The 21,328-nt window shown below is 31.7% G+C and overlaps 1 protein-coding gene across 1 annotated transcript; it reads right to left on the bottom strand.

Annotated features, from left to right (window-relative positions):
- Window positions 1–8,163: 8,163 nt before the first annotated feature.
- Window positions 8,164–10,416, bottom strand: LOC125186987 (zinc finger protein SHOOT GRAVITROPISM 5-like). Its single transcript, XM_048083482.1, has 3 exons — window positions 10,052–10,416; window positions 9,583–9,982; window positions 8,164–9,069 (listed from the first exon to the last, which is right to left on the bottom strand). Exons 1-3 carry the CDS (start codon window positions 10,140–10,142, stop codon window positions 8,361–8,363), a joined length of 1,200 nt encoding a protein of 399 aa, XP_047939439.1. The 5' UTR covers window positions 10,143–10,416; the 3' UTR covers window positions 8,164–8,360.
- Between the last annotated feature and the right edge of the window lie 10,912 nt (window positions 10,417–21,328).

The following is a 21,328-nucleotide window of genomic DNA, read 5'->3' as shown; positions in this document are numbered from 1 at the left end:
TCAACTCACTTTCCATTACATTTCTTAAAACCCGTGCCCGGTCAAACCGGGACGAATTTTCGTGGACGGAGGGAGTAATTTTTAGGATTGTAGGAAGTGTACGTAGTCTGTTACAATGTGTTAACCGAATGAGTTCTTTACAAACAAAGATTCCTACTCGCCGAGTGATATCTATATCTTGATTCCAGCCACTCATGTCTTCACTCCAGCGACTTTTCCTCGACCGAGTAAAATTTAGTGTAGACATGCCACTTGGCCGAGTGACAATTATTTCCATTGTAATTTTCATTAGTTTTAGTTGATGTCCAATTTTAGAGCAGTTTGGGCATTCTTTCAAATTTGAAAAGAGAGAGAACACATGGGAGAAAGAGAGGAAGGAGGTTTTTTACATCCAACTCCGATTAAAATTCCAATAAATAGGAGACTATAGCCATCATCCCATTCCACGAGAGAAATGTAAATGTACCCCTGAAGCAAAAAATTTAAAAAATATAGTAAAAATATCACAAAAAAATCATGGTGTGGAACGCCGTTCACAAGGTTTGATATAAAAACTTGTATGTGAATGTTCTACATTATTACTTGAACTATATAGGATAGTGGGAATAAGGTGGTTTCCTAAGGCTTCAACCGAAAATTGGAGATCGAAAAATGCTTTTCTAGTGCCTCGACATATGGACACGGGGTTCGTGTCACAATTTTGCCTTCTTGCCCAGACAAATTCTTGATTATTTGGAAGAAGTAAGGAAATGGTCATACAGAAGAAATTGTGCCAATGGATAAGGTATCAGCGCTTTACCCGAACAGAAATCACCTAGTCACTTTTTGTTCTTTGTACTCTTCGGGACACGTAGGACGTTCAGCAAAGTTGGTTTTGTTGGATGCCAGGGGGTGGGTAGTTTCATGACAGTTCGAGGCCAGTTGGTAAGCTTTTCGTGGACTGATCATAACATTGTGTTTGATGATCGATCCTTTTGATCTCTTTGGTAACCTTCAGTTCAGGGTAAGGTGTTCTGTTCTTTTTTCATGCTTGTTTTGTCTTTTTTTGCTTTAATCTGTACTCCACGGCTCGACTTTATTAAGGCACAAGCATTTTGAAAAAAAAAGTCACAAAAAATCGACTCTGACTCAACTCATCTCTCTTAATTCATCCTATGAAAAACTCGACTAGAAAACCAGACAGAGCTTATAATATCATACAACTCACTTGCATAATATACTCATGTTAATAAAAACTAACTTCGACATAATCTTGAAAATGACGAGGTGGAACCACCATTGGCGGACACATGTGTTATTAGGGAGGGGCTTAAGCCCTTCCCAAACTACATTTTTTTTATTATTTTAGTTATATTATATTATAATTTTGTTAGTATTTTGTGTAAAATACTAAAATGATACGCAAAAGGCCCAATCAAAACAACAAAATATAGGAAACTTATTATTTCATCCAAAAGTTAGAATATACAGCCCCTACTATAATAATTTTCTGCGTCCGTCACTGGGAACCACGTTGCGTCATCTTCAGGCCATAGCCATATCTTCGAGTTGTCTAGCTAGGATCGCACGAGAAGTATAATGAGTGAAACTTATTTTAGTAACGGGAAATTAAATAACTAAATGTCAATAAATTTATAGTAGTAAAAATAAATGTTATTTTCGCACCCTTTTTGCATGGAATGTGAAATGCAAGGTGAATTATAGAAAGAGTGAACTACATAAATGGTACCCGATCTTTCACTTTCACACGTAAATGGTACCTGATTTTTTTGGTACCTATAAATCACATTTTTGGTACCTGATGCAATTTTCTTCCCAAAATTCCCTTTAAACAAATATATTTTCCCATTTATATCATAGAAGGTATTTTGGGCATACATAAAATTAGTACCAAAAGTGATATTATAATATCTTCTTTCATTCTCCTCATTCTTTATACTATTATTATTAATCAATATTAATATTATTATTTTGATGTTATAAATTAATAATTAATTTATTTTAAATATCATTCAAATATACTTAAATATAATTATAGTTATAATTATTTTTAATTATTATAATAATATTATTGTTATAATACTAAAAACTGATAGTATTTAATAAATAATTATAGTATAGTTATAATAATAATAATAATAATAATAATTATTATTATTATTATTATTATTATTATTTTACATTAAATTAGTAACTAATCAATATAGCCTTAATAAAAATTTAACATTGTGAATTGTAATGATATAAAAAGTTGAATATTTTTAGTTAGGTGTTTAACCTTAAAATGAGTATAAAATAATTTAATAAAAAATATTCAACTAATTTAATTACTTTAAATAATTAATTTAATTAAGTATTTTATTTTTTATTTATATTATGAATGCAATTAGATGTATGTATAAAACACTAAAAATAAAGAAGAAAAGAAGAAAAAAGAAAAAAGAAGGAAGAAGAAACATAAACTAAGGAGAAAAAAGAAAAAAGAAAGGAAGATAAAATAATAAAAAGAAAGAAGAAGAAGAAACTAAATAAGAAAAAGAGAAATAAGAAAGGAAGAAAAAATAATCACATATTTGGTACTATATAATTGAAATTTCCAAAAATATCCTCCATGAAAAAAAATCACACCCTCTGTCCCATTAGAAATGAAACGTTTGTTTTTTCACACATGTTTTGAAAAAATTATAGTGGAGAAAAAATAAAATAAAAAATAGAATAATATAAAGGGGACTCTCTTCTACATTATTCTCTCTCTTACTTTAATTTTTCACCACTTTAGTTATTTATTATAATTTTTCCAAAACAAGTGCGCAAAAGCAAACGTTGCATATTTAATGGGACGGAGGGAGTATTTGGTATCTAGGATTATTTTTATCATTAGATACCAAAAATGATATAAAATAAAAATCAGATACCATTTATGTACGAAAGTGGAAGACCATGTACCATTTATGTAGTTCATTCTTATAGAAAATAAGGCAAATGCAGTATTAATGATTTAAATCTATCGTGGTAAATAGCCTCCTAACGGCATACAGTATTATTGCAAAAGCAGGATATACCAGAATTTATTTTTTAAAGCATAGTCCAAACTTTCCTTATACTTATCCCATTAAAAGGCCACAGTAGCCTATGAATTTATATTTGTGACATAGCATACTATTACACATACTATTTATATTTTACTGCATTGACACATACTATTACAATTGATTCATATACTATTACACATACTAACTTGTAAAGGCTTCATATATATTTCTCGTTTGATCCACTCTTATATGAATATATATACTATACATTCCCCATTACAAGTTACTACTTCAAGAAACATCGACTATTACCAAATTAAAGTTCAATTTCAGTGTTATTTAACTGAGAGCTCTGGTTCTTACCAAACTTATTTTGAGTTGGTTGAAGTTTAAATGAGTCCAATTAAATGACATTTCAAGATAAACATTTAATATTTTTTTTATATAAATAAATTATTTATTCTGAAATACTCATATGTTTTTAATGAACATTCATGTTTTTAATAATAATTATGATTAGTTTAATAATTATACATATCACTATTTAAAAGTACACAATCATTTAGGTCAAATTGTAAGGAAAACCACTATGTTTTATCAATTTCTGATTAGTCCTACAACTTCCAAAAATAGCTGATTATATAGCATCCTATGTCTTTTCATATTTTATTTATATATAGGATAATAGGAAGCGTACTTTAGCAATTTTGATGCATTGTAAAATCTTTATTTGGTAATTCTTATAGAGAATTGGTTAAAGACGGATTATTTATATAAAATAAATGAAGACACGTGAAATATACACAAGATATGAAACATTATACTCCACTTAGTATGATATTAATTACATCTCCACTATTGTACGTACGTGAAATATTTGCTACTCCACTAATTACTTACTTCAATTTTAGGGGATGAAGGATTAGCCTAAATAGATAAACAAAAATTAAACGGAGCTCTAGAATAATTTAAAACAGTTAATACTCTCTTTCGTCCTTCGGTAGTAGAGACGTTTCTTTTAGCACAGGATTTAAGAAAATTGTTTTAAGTGAGTTAAGTAAAGGAGGAACAAAATATACATGAAAAAGGGTAGAAACGTGATAAGAAAATAAAGCACTCCTAAAAGAAAATAAAGTAAAAGCGAACAAAAAGGAAACGATCCTATGATGAGACAATCTAAAAAAGAATACGGCAACTACGTAGTTACGGAGAGAGTATATTTTAGTTTTTAGTTTTTGGCATAGAGTAATTCATTTCCAATTAAAAAAGTTAAAATTGAAAAAAAGTAATCATGATGGTATAGAAAAACATTCCATTATGTATAAAAACGGCCTCGCCGCTTGTTTAATTGTGTCACACACTCACATGTTGCGTTAACATCACACTGTACGGATTTAAATAATACTACTACGAAAAGAAACACTGGGAAGATTTTTTATTTTTTTCAGAATAGTAAAGAAATACATGATGGGTCAAAAAGTAATGAAATAAGTAAGAGAGAGAGAGAGAGACTTTTCAGGCAGGATTGAGCTTTTCCTGTATTGTGCAAAGTCAGGGATAGACAAATATTGCACTGAGGTACGCAGTTATTTTTATTAACACGCACGGTCACGCTTTCTCTCTTTCTAAGCCAGATGCTCGAGAAAAGGAGTGAGATGACGAAGATAATGGCGTATCAAAGATTTTTTATTTAAGAACACGATAAATAATTATAACAACCAAACATTTAAAAATTAAATATATCTTTTTCTCCCTTTTTTTATGTTCTCCTAATCAAAATATATCTCTTTTTTAGTTAAGATTCTTATTGAATATAAAAGATGAATTAATTTTTTATCATTACTATGTGTATGACTCACACTATTTAAAATGAACGTTTTTACTGGATTTTTATACTATTGTAGACAATATATTTAGAATATAGCAAAAATAAAATACATAAGAAAATTTGAAAACAAATATACAAAATAAAACAAAAAGGAAGAGAAAAATAAAATACATAAATGCGTAGTAGTAGAATTTAAAACAAAACAATGCAAGTTATGCATAAAAAAAGACTCCATGAAATAATGTCCCAATTTGCTACTTTTGAATATCCATAATTTAAAGTCCCACTTATTTTTATCTAATTTAGGTAGTGGATTACACACTCCACTAAATTCCTACATTCACATTCTGCCATAAAATCAATGTATAAAAAATAAGACTTATATTCCGCTAAACAAGACTTCAAATGGGGGACGGAGGGTAGTACATTACAAAATACAGTGCTACTCCGCCACTAGCCTAATACTATTACTTTGTTGTAAAAGGATCTCAATATACTATAATTAGCTCGGGTACAACTCTACTCCCTTGTTCATACATGGATCCGCCAGGACTAACGGAACAATAAAGGTCCAATCGACCCTTTAGTACGTAGCTTATGAGCGTCAAATAATTCTATTAAATTCGGTATTTTGAGTTGCATAAGACCCCATGGTGGTCATAACTTTTCGATGACTTTCTTCACTATAAGGAAACATTTTTGATAGTGTATCGATAAGCAGGGGAAGGGTTGGGAGTGATGATAGGCTGCATAAATGGAAAGATGCCTGTGTGAGACACTGATTCTGATGAAGGTGAATCCAAAGAAAAATAAAGAAATAAATGGAGTGTGTGTGTGTGTATGTGAATGAGAGTGACGAGTCGTGGATGAACAATGACAAGTGTGGCACTGAAAAACATGGTGTTTTGGTTATTACATGCATTTAAAGGTGCAGCAACTGCACAGAGAAAAGGACTTTTATTTCCTGACCCCATTCTTCTTTATAATAAAAACGCACACACACTCACATTTGTATGTATACATATTCACACACTTGTACTCACATCTATTGCTGTACTACCCACCCTACTAATTTTAATCAAATTTGCAATTTTAACGACAATTATACTACATTAATTAGACGGCTAATTCAACATCTTAAACAATTAATTTCAAATATTTTTGGTCAAAATTTGTGATTATTAATTAGTAATTATATTTTTTGTAGTACTATACACTACATATATATTGTGCGTGTGTGTGTGTGTGTGTGTGTGTGATATGATTAGATGAGAGGCATATATGTTTGTAATGTACCGTGACGATGAATGGTACAATCATCTTTTAGCATTCCGTTATTTAATGCTAGGTCAAGGCTATGGCTAGTCAGCGAGGAAAGATCTTCAAATAGTCCAAACACAAAATCTATCATCAGTTACCTAAGTTGAGACTTGCACCACAAAATCTGTGTGCATATATTTTCATCAAACATTTTTACCTACATTCGTTTCTCATCAAAATGTTCCTTGTAGTAAGATATATATTTGTGTAACATTTTTTCATTCAAGGGAGTAGTAGAAAGATAAGAGAGTTTCATCGATTTGGAGATTTTTGTATTTTGTAACTATCGATATTTTTGCATATGATATATTAATTTTTGATCGAGTTAAAGAGTGAGCAATATCGGTCTTCGATTTTTTATTAATTTTCCCCTCTAAATAAAAACTACTAGTATAAAAGTAAGTATTCCGTATACTGTATAAATAAAATGAGTGTACAAGAAAGTGAATGCATGTTTGTCTGGGAGAAGTCAATGTTTAGCAAAATACAAAATCATAAGTTAAGATGATAATTAATCTGGAGATCATTAACCGAACGGGGAAGTAATTAATTTGTTTCACATTCAATTATTATATTTGATTGTATATACATATATTATGTTAGGGTAATGATAAAATGCAAACTCAAATATTGTACAAACTCCAAATTTTTTAATACAGTATCAATACAACGTCAACACAATGTCAACAAAGTGTAAAATATCAAGATTTTGATGTCAACACAGTGTCAACCGTTGACACTGTCTTGATATTTTCTATTGCAATTATTTTGTACTCTATTGACATTTTTTAATGATCCAGATCATAGTTTGGAGTTTGTACAATATATAGAGTTTGCATTTGATTACACAAAACCCTTAGGGCATGCTTGGTATGATGGAATGGAATGAGGGTGGAATGGAATGGAGGTTGGAATGGAATGAAGATAGGAATGAAATGTCAATTTCCTTAGATTTCCTTTGCATTTTCATCCATTCACTCATTCATTTCATCACACCAAACAAATGAATGGAATGGAAGTAGGAATCACATTCCATTCCACCATTCCATTCTATCATACTAAGAAGCCCCTTATTATTTTTGAGTTTTGTTAAATTAAGTTGTTCTTTTTTATTTTTAAATTCCCTAATCAATAACCCATATACTATAATAGTATTCGACTTTAATCCAATTTGAAATATACTACAAGGAGATGAGTTCATTTCAGAACTTTTCTTAAAGTTAGAACACAAATTTATTTGTTGTCAGTTCTAAAATAGATTAATATTAGTTCACATCACGACATATATTAATTCGTGACTCAATATCAGTTCGTTCATTCATGATTATCAATTCTAATTGACTGAATATCAGAAACTGATTTGCTTTATAATACCAACTGATATAAATGTATTAGACGATTGATATGATTTTTAGTTCAAAATTCTCAATGAAACAACACACCCTGTACTACAATCTTTTTACCCTATAGACATTAAAGCGGATATTTTACCCTAAGATTTTATGATTAATTGTAACACAATTATTTGGATTAATAGTTACATTTTGACAATTATTTTACACTCTTTATTGCGATGTCGTTGAATGTTTTTAATTGATGTTAGTACAAGTGCAAACAAACAAAAATACTTGATGTACACTTTACCACATTATGCTGATCTTAGACAATACTACAATATAAATTAAATGTAAAGTTATAAAGCAAATCTATCTCATAAATAACACAATCTTGAATAATAATCACACCTCAGAAATAAAAAAATTTGTTGCAGATGAGCAGCTATTAATGCGAGCCAGATGAATAGCAAGACATTTCATCTTTTTCACAAAGAGAAATCGACAAGTAAGAAAAAGTAAAAATACACTCAAAATTTCACATTATTGTAGCTGAACAAAAGCTTCCATCAAAATTATGATATCTAACCATAATAAACCTGTGGAAAATAAATGTAAAGTAACAAATCAAAAAATGTAGTAGTAGTAGTAAATCACAACACAAATATTACCCCATTCCAACATATATCTACCGCAGACGACTACGGAATAAAATACACATCCAAAATGGCAAAATCTACAAATTAAAGTTAACAGTAAATACCAATAAAAAAATCTAACACCACAGCAAATACTTCATTTCATTAATTTGCGTATTATTATTATACTTAGTTATTATTATTCTCATTATTTTTTATCCGCTTTCTTCATTTCCCAGCCTCTGAGCGCAGACGAGATGAAATTCAATCCAATGGAATTAGAATTGGAATTGGAATTGGAATTCTCTGCGAACAACGCTTGCTGAAACTTGGATTTGCAGGAATGGCACGTGATCTCGAGCATGGCGGCGTTGATCTTCTTCGTGGCGCTCTCCTTGAGCGCCTGCGCCTTGTCGAGCTCCGCCTGCGCCGCCTGCCGGATCCGCTTCGCGTTGGCAAACTCCTGCTCCGCCGCCTCAATCTGCCGCTTGGCCACGTGCCGCGCCTCCTCCGCGTACGCCTTCTCCGCCATCGCCACCCGCAGCTGCTCCTGCGCCTGATCCTTCACCCTCGCGCCGGCATTGCTGCTCCCCCGCGGCGAGCACCGGCTCACCATCTCCGCGTCGCCGTTGATCTCCGACGAGCCGATTGAGAGCTGCAGCTGAGTGGATTGCTCCTCGCCGCTCGATTTTGTCAAGAGCTGGAGTTCGAGATTTGGGGGACGGATACTCGTTAGGAAGAGTGACTCATTAGGCTTGGGGAGAGCGAGCCACGGGGCGCTGAGATTGGTGTCGCTGGAGGGGCTAGGGCTCAGCGCCGTCCGCGATAAGCACGCGGGCGGCTGCTGGAGGGGGTGGGCGTCGGAGCGGAGGCGGCCCATGCTGCAAGCATCTTGATGCTCGATGAAACTCTCCACCCTACCAAAATTAATAAATCAAATTATACATATATACATAATTGTACTATAGAAAAGTGTGATGATTAAAGGTGTAGTAACAAAGTCGGGCAAAAGGACATTTTTTGAAGAAATGGGGTTTGGAGATTCAAGTTTGAAACCCCATTCATGAAGACTACAATCATTTCGCATCATTACCTTCTTACAACTTCTACAAATCATTCAAATTATTCACAATGCTATCTTATTCCATGCATACATTTGAATTAATAAAGATAGGCTGACAAATGAGTCAAAACCTAGTAGTCTAGGGAGATTGAGAAAATGATTTGACCATAGCCCAAGAACACATATTCGCAGAGAAATAGAGAGAAGAGCAAGACATTCTGCACTGAATACAAGAAAAATCTGCGAAAAGACAAGATTCCCTGATTCCCCATATGCAAAGAATATAGTAGTCAAACAATGAGAATGAAACAATCTCTCTTCTTCTTCTTCTTTGAATTAGTAAAATAAAATTAAAAGAGAAAGGGACCTGGAGAAGACGCGGCCGCAGTCGCAGGAGTGGCCGCGGGTGCCGCAGGTCTTGAGGTGGGCTTTATAGTCGGACTGGACGGCGTAGCCTTTGGAGCACTTGTCGCAGACCCACTGCTTCTGGTTGCTGTGCTTGCGGCGGAAATGCTTCTTGATGCCGACGAGGTCGCCGAGGGCGTGGCAAGGGTCGTGGTGGAGGCAGGTGGGCTCCGGGCACACGAACACGCGCTTACGCGCCACGGGCGTCTCCCTCTTGAGCAGCTTCCACGGCACCTTGTGCCTCCTCCTGTGCATCTGCAGGTTCTGATCCCTCTGGAACCCTTGGTTGCAGATCTCGCACACGTACCGATCCGACTCCAGCAGCGTCTTCGGCGACAGCGACACCACCTCCGCATCCGGATCTGCTTTCAATTCATTTGATTCAATTCATAATTACATACCTAAGTATATATATTAAGTAAAAAACATACCTGGGGTTCCGGCGGGGCGGCGCTTGCGCTTGGTGGCGGCGTAGGAGAAAGGGGGCTCCGGCGCGGCGGAGGGATCAATGTTGGTGAGCATTACAAGGATTAATTAATTAAGGAGATGGTTAATTAGTGGAGAAGATCAGGTTCTGGGGCTACGGAATATACAGGAGATAGATAATAAAAAATACTAAATCAAAGGGGAAGCCTATTTCTTTGGGTAATATAATCAGCAGCTTTTGAGCTCTCATCACTTTTAGCAATATAAATAAAAACGAAATGGGTAAAGCAGAAAGCTTCTTCTCTCTCTTTTTAAGTTTTATCTCTCAAGAAACATCTTCCTCAGGTATTGTTATGAAAGGCTGCCTAAATAAACTTGATGAGGGGGGGTAGGGGTAGGGGTAAGGGTAAGGGGGCCAAGGGCAATGACAATATATGGTTGAAAGTTGATAGGAAGAAAAAACATCCCCATAAAGGAACAAAAACAGAGTGATAATTGTGATTTTCATGGGCAGAGTTAAATTGCATGCATAAATACTAAAGGCCAACTGCATATATACGTACACATTAGGAGTCTTATTTTTGTCTGCTTTCATACGCCCGCATTTCTCTGTCTAATCATCTCTCTCTACCCGACTCCACTCTTTTGCCTTCTCTCTCTACTCAACACTATGCTCTCTATGTTCTTGTACTACTCTCGATTTGATTTTACATCATCCTATACATTTTTTATTATTATCATTTCTTTTCTTTTTTCACATCCACTGACTGAGTTGTGTATCTATAAGATAATAGTAGCATGTTATTGTTAGGCTTCCAGATGGAACAGGAAACATTAGTTAAATTAACAAAGAATTTAGATTTTCATTCATTGTTGATCCCAAATTATAAGCATATTAAATTTTAATAATTACTATTTACATATTTTTCCAGTTTGACCAATTAATGTCAAATTCAACCTTCACTCATACAACTAACAAGTTTTTTTTATCAATTAAAAAATATGAGTAGGTCATGAATACTTTGATTCATTTTACAAAATGGCTTTTTAACACTTTGCAATATGTATAAAGATAGTACTCCTTGCGCCTACAAAAGTTTGTCAAATATTTTCATTTGTATATGTCCCGCAAAATTTGTCACATTTCATTTTTACCTTTCTTTACCGTCATTCTACTAAATTATTTTTCACTCACATTTTATTATAAAACTAATAGTATAGTACTATAAAAATATGAATCATATTGCACTAATTTTTTTTCAATCCAATTTCACTTGCATTTCTTAAAATCTGTGTTGAATCAAAGTACGACCAACTTCACCTAATGGAGAAAGTATTAAATTATGTTTGTCAAAGTTATGTAAAAATGTACTACTACAATACAACAATTTTTGTACTCCATCATTGATGGTTTCAGGTATCGGAATGCGGATGCCAAAATATAATACTGTATAAAATATTCCTTTAATTCGCTATATCTACAGGCAGAATTTGTAAATTTTCGGTATATTTAATTTTCCCGAAATGAACAGTATTGTAATTTAAAGGGAGTAGTACGTAATAAAAAGAAGTTCATATAGAATTTTCGGAACGTAGGGTTTTTTTGGAGAATGGACAAAAACCGTTACCAAATGTACACTGAAATCTTTATATATCTAAGGTTATACACTCCCACCATTTCCCCAAAATTCATTCATCAATTATAGAGGTCCTTCGTTTCTCTCGACACGTCCAAATAGTAAAATTACTCTGCATACATAAAAAAATGACATCATAGATTCAATCCTCATCGTTTGGTTTTCCCTAAAAGAAAATTAAAACTAGCATCGAAATTTGGCGGTAAATCAATCTAAATCATGATGTGTAATCAATTTACATTGTTTCTAGTCAGTATACATGAAATAATCTTGATACAGATTATACTTCTAACCAAATTAAAATGATAGTAATAATCTCGATCACTTCACTAATTAAATGTTATTTATTTATTGTACCATCTCCACTTTAACCATTTAATAGTATCATTTTTTTAAAACGAGTGCAGAAAATGAAATGTCTCTATTACTGTGGAACTAAGAGAAGTATAAATTTATTTGATAAAGTTTCATGTAATTAAGTTTTACATTTGAAAAGTCTTAGTATAAAAATTTGATGTAAGATTGGAGATTTAGAAAAATAAGAAGAAAAAAAGTATAAATTCGATGTCAGATATGATGAAGGATTGATACATTGAAAATGCTGTACGTATATATTGTACATTTTCCTTATATTTGACAAATAAGAAATGATCTAAGATCACATATTTTCAAGGCCATGAATTAAATGTCTCGGCATTTAAAGCACGCCTAATTTGTTGCTATATTAACAATACGAATTAAAATAACATACTATTCTGTAGAACTTTTTGTGTGATTTTAATTGATGCAAACCATTGAAATGAATATTCTGTATTTCTTGATCAATGTGGCTTAATTTTTTTATAATTTAAATAATGTTATCATTCAACATATATTATTATTATTAAAAAGATAAAAATGGGCGATCGATGCGGTAGTTTCTCTCGTTATAATCCGAAAAATATGGGGGATATAATAAACTAACTTTCTTTTTGGAGTTTTCTTCAGAAATTTTACCATATGGTTACCAATAATGCCCAAGAACTCATCATCATGCAGTTTCATAGGATTCATTTGGGGCATAAATTTGAAAACAAAAATTGTATAGAAAAGATTCCTTCTGAACTGACATATTGGAGTACTGTAGGGCTACCCTCAAATTTTATCCCTCAATATGCTAACCCCAATCATGTTGTTATTTGAGCTTGTACCCATTAAATAAATAAAATAAATGCCGTTATTATACTCGACAAAATTATGGGTTCAGTTCATCATATATATATATATTTTTAAAATAGAATAGACATTGTATGAATTTAGTGTTTTTGTCGACAATTTTTAATTTCATTTATTAAATGATCTACTATATAAATAACATCTTCTTGATTATCATTATTATCCTGATTGTAGACACGTAATGTTTAATTATTTGATGTGAAATGGAACAGTATCATTGTACGAAAGAATAATTTAATTGCAAAAGGAGAAATAAATGAAACAAATCCAAGATATGCCTAACAAAAAATCGCCAATATACCACTATTGAAGGATAATTTTGCCATTCATAAAAGTCAAAACATTTAAGAATGATCCATATAAACTTAGCCAAGAGGATATAAAGTTTTGAGGGATCAAACAAATTGCTATAAGACATTACAAAATTATTGGAATCAATTAAGTTAGATATGTGTTATTCAAACACAACTCATTTGATTGCTTTTAAATGCTTAATTTTCTCTAGTATAAGAACTATAAACCAATCAGTCAATCTTTGATTAGTGAATGGATGGGCAACATAATTCATAATTACATTGAGTAATTATCATTTTATTTTAGACAAAAAAATAATTTCATTGATGAAGTAGATAGTGAAGGAGGAGTAGTTTTTTAAGGCTAGTAGAAGCAAAATATAATTTCAGTTAATTGTGTTTAAAAGTCTATAAAAATCTAGACTAAGAAAAAAAATGAATGTGAAGGGTAGCACATAATAATGTGTATAACAGTGGTAAGCCAACAAAAACATTGTCTCATGCAAATGACATTTGGTGATGGGTTGGCACAAATGGGCCCTAATTTCCCAAATCATTTTCGTCCCATTAAATTATTAGTCCTGTATAATTTATTGCCAAAACATTGACACATTCTGCTTATTTCTATTCCTTATCTTTTTTCTTCATTTTTCCTCTTTGATGCTTTTAGTTGGTAGTTCAAAGTTTCGTTTTAGCAGTAGCAAATAAAGTTGCAATTATTGATATCAAGATTGGAATTTGATCTCGAATTTTCCACTGCCTGGTTACATGATTTGGCAGATTAAATTAAATGGCAATCAATTGTTCATAAAAAATTGTGGGAGACTATTTTGTACATCAAAATTAATGTTCATATCTTATTGAACAACATATTTATAGGATTATTAATACTGATCCTTAATAATCTAAAACGAGACACTCATGTATTTAATTTTAGAGCAAACTCAGTACCATTCTAATTAACCCGAAATTTGAGGCAGTCTAAAAAAATCTATGTAAAATATGGATTCAATACCCGACCTTAAAAAGGATGTCATCTATAAATGTTGTGTCACGCCATAAAAATCGAATTTTAATATCCTTTAAATAGTGGACATTCTTTAATACTACTGATAATTAATTATAAAATCACAGAAATAAATTTCTCTACTTTTGTAATATACTATGTAATTTAACGGCGGAACACAATGAAAAATAGAAGTTTTAATGCATCACCGATATATAGAAGTTTTAAAGCATCTTGAAAATCAATAATTAATTTGTTATTCAATGTATAAAATAATATTTTGTTGTTAAGTACTATACCAGTTTTCATCCAATTAGTTGTAAAGATCGAAATCTGAGTGCAATAATAAATTAATTAAACCTCAGACACACAAACATAGTAGTATTACTTTATTGAATTGATATACTAACTAATACACGTTTCATCAAATTCGAGCCGCCGATATCCACCAAATTCTAAATTCTTCATGCACAAGCATAATACATAAATAATTACGACGATTGAGATATTTAAATAGACTCGTCGCTGTCATAATTGTGGACAAATATATCAATTTAGCTTAGATACGCCCCAAAACTGAAGATTCATGAGATTTGCGATAAAGTAAAATCAACCGACAATGTTAGTAAATAAATTACATCCTAAGCAATTTAAATAAATTTCCTAATAAAGAGATATTTTACTGTGGAATTATCACAACACATTCTAAAAAGGAAAAAGAAACTCCATGATCCATCTCATCAAAACTTGAAATTTCACCCTTATTTTCAATAATTGAAGTACTTTCTTCAACCCAAAATTTTATCTTATGCCCCATTATAAACAAAAGAAACAGATCATATATTCAATTCATAAAATGTTATACTATTTTTTTAAGGTCCCCCCCACCCCCCCAAAAAAAAACCCCAATTTTTTTTTTAATCATTTAAATCAATCACTGTACGTAAAACTGAAATGATAATTATTACTCTGAAATGCTTGATTCATGTAACTTTATGTAACAAATAATTTAATGTACTTGTTAGGGTTCTACTTTTCTTTAATGATAATATATTAAAATATGGTCACACTGATTTTAACCAAGATTTGTATATATGCATGCTTTCTGCGGCATCAACCATCAAACTGTGTGACATTAATCATTGTACTTAATTAGAAGAGAGAAAAAATATATTGGTGTAATCTTAGGAAATCTTTAATTGTTTCTTAAATTTTGCTAGTAAATTAATTATAGTGGACATGTGAGTTTTGAATCAAAAGAATCGTTTAATAGAGATAACTGATTCCATTGTGTTTTTAGTAGTTAAAAAATATACTCATTCAAGAAAATTATTTCCCTCATAACCAATTGAAACTTGAATTTTTTTTTATATTGTTTAAATTAGAGCATATAAAATGTGATGAGTAGTGGATAGAAGAAAAAAGATTCTAAATAAAAGTTAGCTCTTTCGACACCTAAAATGTGGCCTTCTGTTTGGTGGCTGCCGGTATAAAAAAGCAGTAGGGTCCACTCCCTACACAATGATATCACCACCTCACCATTCTATAAATCTTATCTCAATTATTTTATTCATTATTATATCAATATTCACCCCATTAATCAAATAACTGCTAACTCACATGCATTATTCTCATCCACCTTCACAAAAATATGAAATCTTTGATTCACTTAACATATATATGCATCGGTTATTTTTTCATATTAAATCATGATCACTAGCTACTCGAATTTTTTAATTACACCATCTCAGACAATTTGATCTATACAATAGATTTAGTACTACAAATTAATTAATAATATTATTCATATCCAGACACATAAGTCCATACTCTCGTTCATTGTCTTACTTTGCTATTTTAAAATATCTATTAATTTATTTTATTTTTATATACTCCGTATTTGATAAGGGAATTTCATATTTTATAAACTCTACTGGATACTGTAAGTATTAATTAAAATTCGTGTTAATCCTAAATTGAATATTCAATGATAGATGGATGGGGTACTTGCAAATGATTAGTGGGAGGTCGTGTTGCATGTGGGTGAGATTGTATTTGGCTGTGTAGTAGTAGTATTAATTAAGTGTAAGTTTGTTGATTAATATATAATGTGGTCGATGTGATCCAATGGTCGTAGACAATATATATTCTTTGATGGAATAAAATAGTGATTTTTGTAAAGTAGTTGATTGGATGTGTGGAAATAGATTAGAAAAATGAAAGGAGAAGTTGGGAGGGATGATTAGCATAGACATGGCTGTGATGGGTGCATGTGTATGAGAATCCAACTCCCATCATGTCCCCATTCTTTCAACACAATAAATTAGTACTATTTGGACTTTGCTTTTACCTTCTTAATTTTTGTTTATTTGTCATTTACTCCCACTCTCTCTCACACACACTTACTGAAAACAAGCATAAATATACAAATGACAAGAATAGAATCTTATTTATTCTGATAGGTGTTTATGTTTATGAATAAAGATAACACACCGTTTAAAATAATTCATACGGATTAATTTTTATCTTATAATTTAGTTACGCACATTCAATATAACTCAAATTCTATTGATTGGAGAATAAACATCAAACCCAAGTGCTTTCTCGTTTAAATTGGAATTATACCAACAATCTAACATCAACCATCATCAAAGAAATTAGAACTACTGTGACAAAAATATTTTAGATTGTTATATTTTAGTACTATGTATAGTGAAGTAAATGAAAATAATTAGACTAATATAGGGCGTTCTACAGTATATATTAGTAGTAGCATTTTTAATTTATTTTTAACTGAAATTTGGGTGGCATGTAAGGGAGAGAGATCATATATTTAGTTTCAAATATATGGAACTGTAATCATTAGAGCTGAAAGTATGCAAAAATAGTATACCTCTAACTTTTAAATTCGATAGATAATGATTATATTTTCGTTAATTTAGGTTTATAACTAATTAATGATTAATCCTTGGCGTCTTAGGTTGATACGGGAAGTATAAAATTTGCAGTATGAATTGACTGTTATACTAGGATTAGTGTTACGTCTGATAAATCTAGTATTAAAATTGATTCAACTCATAGTAGTAATTTACAATGGAGTATCAAATTAAACACAAACATATGACGCTGTAGTATTCTACACCACAAATACAATTTTTCCAATACGTAGCTTTCACAACACAAGACGTAGCGAGGGGCGACATCAAGTCCGGCCACTCCACTTTCTCCCTGACCAATTTAGATGCACACTTACGAGGTTGCAAGTGATTTTCTTCTTTTTTTGACCATTTTAGATTTTTGTATTTATTCAAATAATTTGAATTTTTTTAATTAAAAATTATCTACCCTACACCAATATATTTGTTACATAACAGATTTTTATATACTGTATATATTTTTTCATTCCCATAAATCCCATTACTTCTTCCTTTAAACACCCTCGAGCAGTGCGGCCCTCCCGGGCCATGAGATGCATGACACAATTAAAAGTGTCATCTATACAGTGTTGCAGAAAGGCTTGTTCATCGACACGAGTATTATGACCCCACAACAACATAGGATACACGCAGAGAGAATTACGAGATTATTAAAAAAAATTGGGTTCGTATTTAATTTATGTAATTTTTCAGTGTTTTAGTGTTTGATTTTTAAGCCATAGTAGTAATAGATAAAATAAATAATAGAAATGAGATTTTTGGATAGTTAAGGAAAGAAATGTAGGATTGTTAGTGTTGTTTTCTAAGGGCATCCAAATTATTGAACACAAAACCACCCCAAAATCTGCCATAATCAAATTTTCAGCTACCATTAATAACGCACCCCAAAATCAGTTCCAAAATCATTCCCAACTTATTTCACCATTTTTTGCATTGTTTTTTTTAATGTAGATAACAAATAGCATACATTAAAATATCAATACGATAAAAGAATAGAGATAGTAACGCCTCGTAACCCGCTGCTCGCTAGACAAACCGCCGCCGCACTGGCGAGTGCTCCTGGCACTCCACCGTTTTCCCACCTGCAATAGAGACCCGAAAACCGCCGCACACGGCCGGACAATTTTGGGGCTCCATCGTGGATGTTCTAAGCATCGGGTGAGATAAAAAAAATGGTGTAAAGGCCACGTAGGCAAGCATATCAAGTTTAAATGAAAATAATAGTGGGCACAAAAGTAAATAGATTTTTTATTTCTAATTTCAAGGGAAGGAAATAGAAGTTGTGACTATTTTGATATGAATAGTTAATTATATAAATGTATAAGCATGGTCACTATCAGAGCATTTGTATGAAAAAGAGAAGCCCAAGTTAGGACCACAGACAAATCTGAACCCTTCATTAAAGCCCAATATTATTTAAATGAATAGAATTGGTAATTCACGTACGCTACCACCAGTTGGACTGTTCCTTTCAAACCCTAAATGTCAATTACAACATAATTCCAGTTTTGGAGGTATTAATATAGCTTCGAAAAAACTATAAGTCCAAAATCTTTTTCTTCAAAAATTTCTAAAAATAATGTTTTTTTTCTGCTTTGATCGATCCACTGACAAAATTACTTTATATGAAAGCTAAAACATGTTCAAGCTCTTAATTTCAATGTGATTAAGCTTTATGAAAATGTAACAATGAAAAAGTTCTATTTATTTATTTTATTTATTTTAATTGTTGGCATTTAATTTAAAAGTGTTTGATAGCACGATAGGTCTTGTTGCACATTGAATTGGAAGTGCTTATTATTTTAGAAAACTTTCTTCCTCTTCTAGAAAGTAGTTGAGAAGTTCAATTCATATAAAGAAGATGAAATTATAATTTTAATTTCAAACTATACTGACGCCTATTGAAAACTGATACATTTTGAAAATCTATATGCCCCTCTGCAATTCACGGGCACACTTTACAGTTATAATTTTTGACAATAAAGTTTAAAAATTGTTATATGAAACACTTTAAATTAAATTTATTCAAAATTTGACATATGGAGTAATAGATATTTATACCTTACCCTTAGGATTTGCTTAAAGACTGGAGATGGGAAGGTGATTTGCTTTTTGGGAGGGTGTTTTTATTGTGTATTTTGCTTATGCCTGTGCTTTTCTTTTTGCTGAAATCTTGTTTGTATATTGTTCACCGACCTTACAGTTGAGTCTATTATTCTAATTGGAAAAAATGACAAGTATATACAATTACTTAACTAAAAAAAAGATATAGTCATTTAGTAAATATACACATAAATTAAAACAATTACTATATTATTATCTAAATTTTCATTTTAAATGAATTTGCTTTGCATTTGGTGATATGGGGTAGTTGATATAAGTGTTCTTGCATTCTCATCTTAATACTGTTTTACAGTATAACCAGTCCATATATATAAGCACAAGAATACAAGAGCAAGAAACAAAAATACATGTTTTACAATATGGAAATTTTCATAAAAAGTCATTTTCAAATTTAATAAAATTAGGCCGAAAATGTGTATATATTTAGGACCACATGAAGTCATTTTCAAATAGGGCCTTCCTCAAACCTAACTTGAGGTGAAGTCTCAAACTCACCAATCAAAGCAAATGACTATGAATCAAGTAAAAATGACCCATGAGTGCTGGAATAGATTTACTCTTTCAACTTGGCTTCTCATTTAATTTTGTTGCCCGAAGACTTGTCACATCCTACCCTTAGCTTGGATATATTCTAAAATATCGGACCTATATCCAAAGAAAATATTATTATGACGTCTCACTTTCCCTAGCCATTACCCCTGTTTTAACGAGAAAAACTTTTCCTATTTAGGTTCAAAATCAAAGTTATTTTTCATAAACCGATAGTGTAAAATAACAAAACCCCCCGTCCCACTATAAGTGAGGCGTTTTAGTTCAAACATTGTTTTTCAAAAATGATACTCCCTTCGTCTCACACTAAGAGTCATGTTTTGTCATTTTGGTATGTCTCACAATAAGAGTCACATTTTGTCATTTAGTCCATCCCACAATATAAGTCACATTTCACTAACTCACATTTTATTATAAAACCAATATAAAAAAATTTAGCTTCATATTCCACTAACATTTCAAACCCACTATTCTTTGCATTTCTTAAAACTTGTGTCCACACCAGATGTGACTCCTATTGTGGGACGGAGGTGGTAATAAATAGTTAGAATTAAGAGAAAGTAAAGTAACTAAGAGAATAATGTATATACGACTCTCTTATATATTATTCTCTCTAACTTTACTTTTTCCCCACTCTAATTATTTATTATCACCATCTTCGCAAGACAACAGCCAAAAAGAAACGTCTGACAGAGGGAGTATAAAAGAACGGTATTCACAAGAAAAACTATTTGGAAATAGCCTAATAGTGTGAGATATGTGGAAGAGTCACTAAACCCACCGGTGGATAACCTTGGTCTAATAATAAAAAAAAAAATTACTTCTTTTATATTATGTTTTATTCATATTATCTGATGTTATTTGTCAGAATCTCATTAGTTTAATTCAATCATATTCTTTTGAATATTAACATAAAAATTAATCAGATTTAATAAATTTTCACCATCCATGGTGTTGAAGCTAAAATGGTTTGTGATGGAGATCAATAATTGGTGGATCTGATGACGTGTTGATTGGTGGAGAAATAGTGGAATCGATGGTGCTCGAGTAAGCCGACATCTATTAAGTATCGAAAGTTTTAGATTAATGTAAGTGTTACTACAATTCAGTCTTCTCCTTCATACGACAGGTGATATCTCGTCTTACAATTCAATCTTAAGATATATCAAGCGTAAAAGGAGAAAGAGTACACAGAATAAAAAAATTACAATGTAACTGAAATATTTGAAGAATCAAACAAAACCACGAAGAGACAAGTATTCATTCTGATAGTGCTCTCAGTCTCATTTCACTAGAGTTCAGGAGAATTGAAGATATTTTAGCCATGGGCTATATTCAAAAGTAGCAGGTTTGGGCTTGGCCCAATGGGTCAAAAGTAAAAAATACGAGGCCCGCCATAAACTTTGCTGGCCCCAAACCAAACCAAACCAATCCAATCCATTTGGAATGGTGTAGTTTGTAAAATTATGCTGTACCTATTCATCCATCATGATAATGCCAAAATTTGTTGAATGGTCTCAAG

This window comes from Salvia hispanica, chromosome 5 (genome assembly GCF_023119035.1).
Source record: "Salvia hispanica cultivar TCC Black 2014 chromosome 5, UniMelb_Shisp_WGS_1.0, whole genome shotgun sequence".
NCBI lineage: Eukaryota > Viridiplantae > Streptophyta > Magnoliopsida > Lamiales > Lamiaceae > Salvia > Salvia hispanica.
Note: the sequence above shows the minus strand (reverse complement) of the source record. Positions and strands in the feature narration are given on the sequence as shown.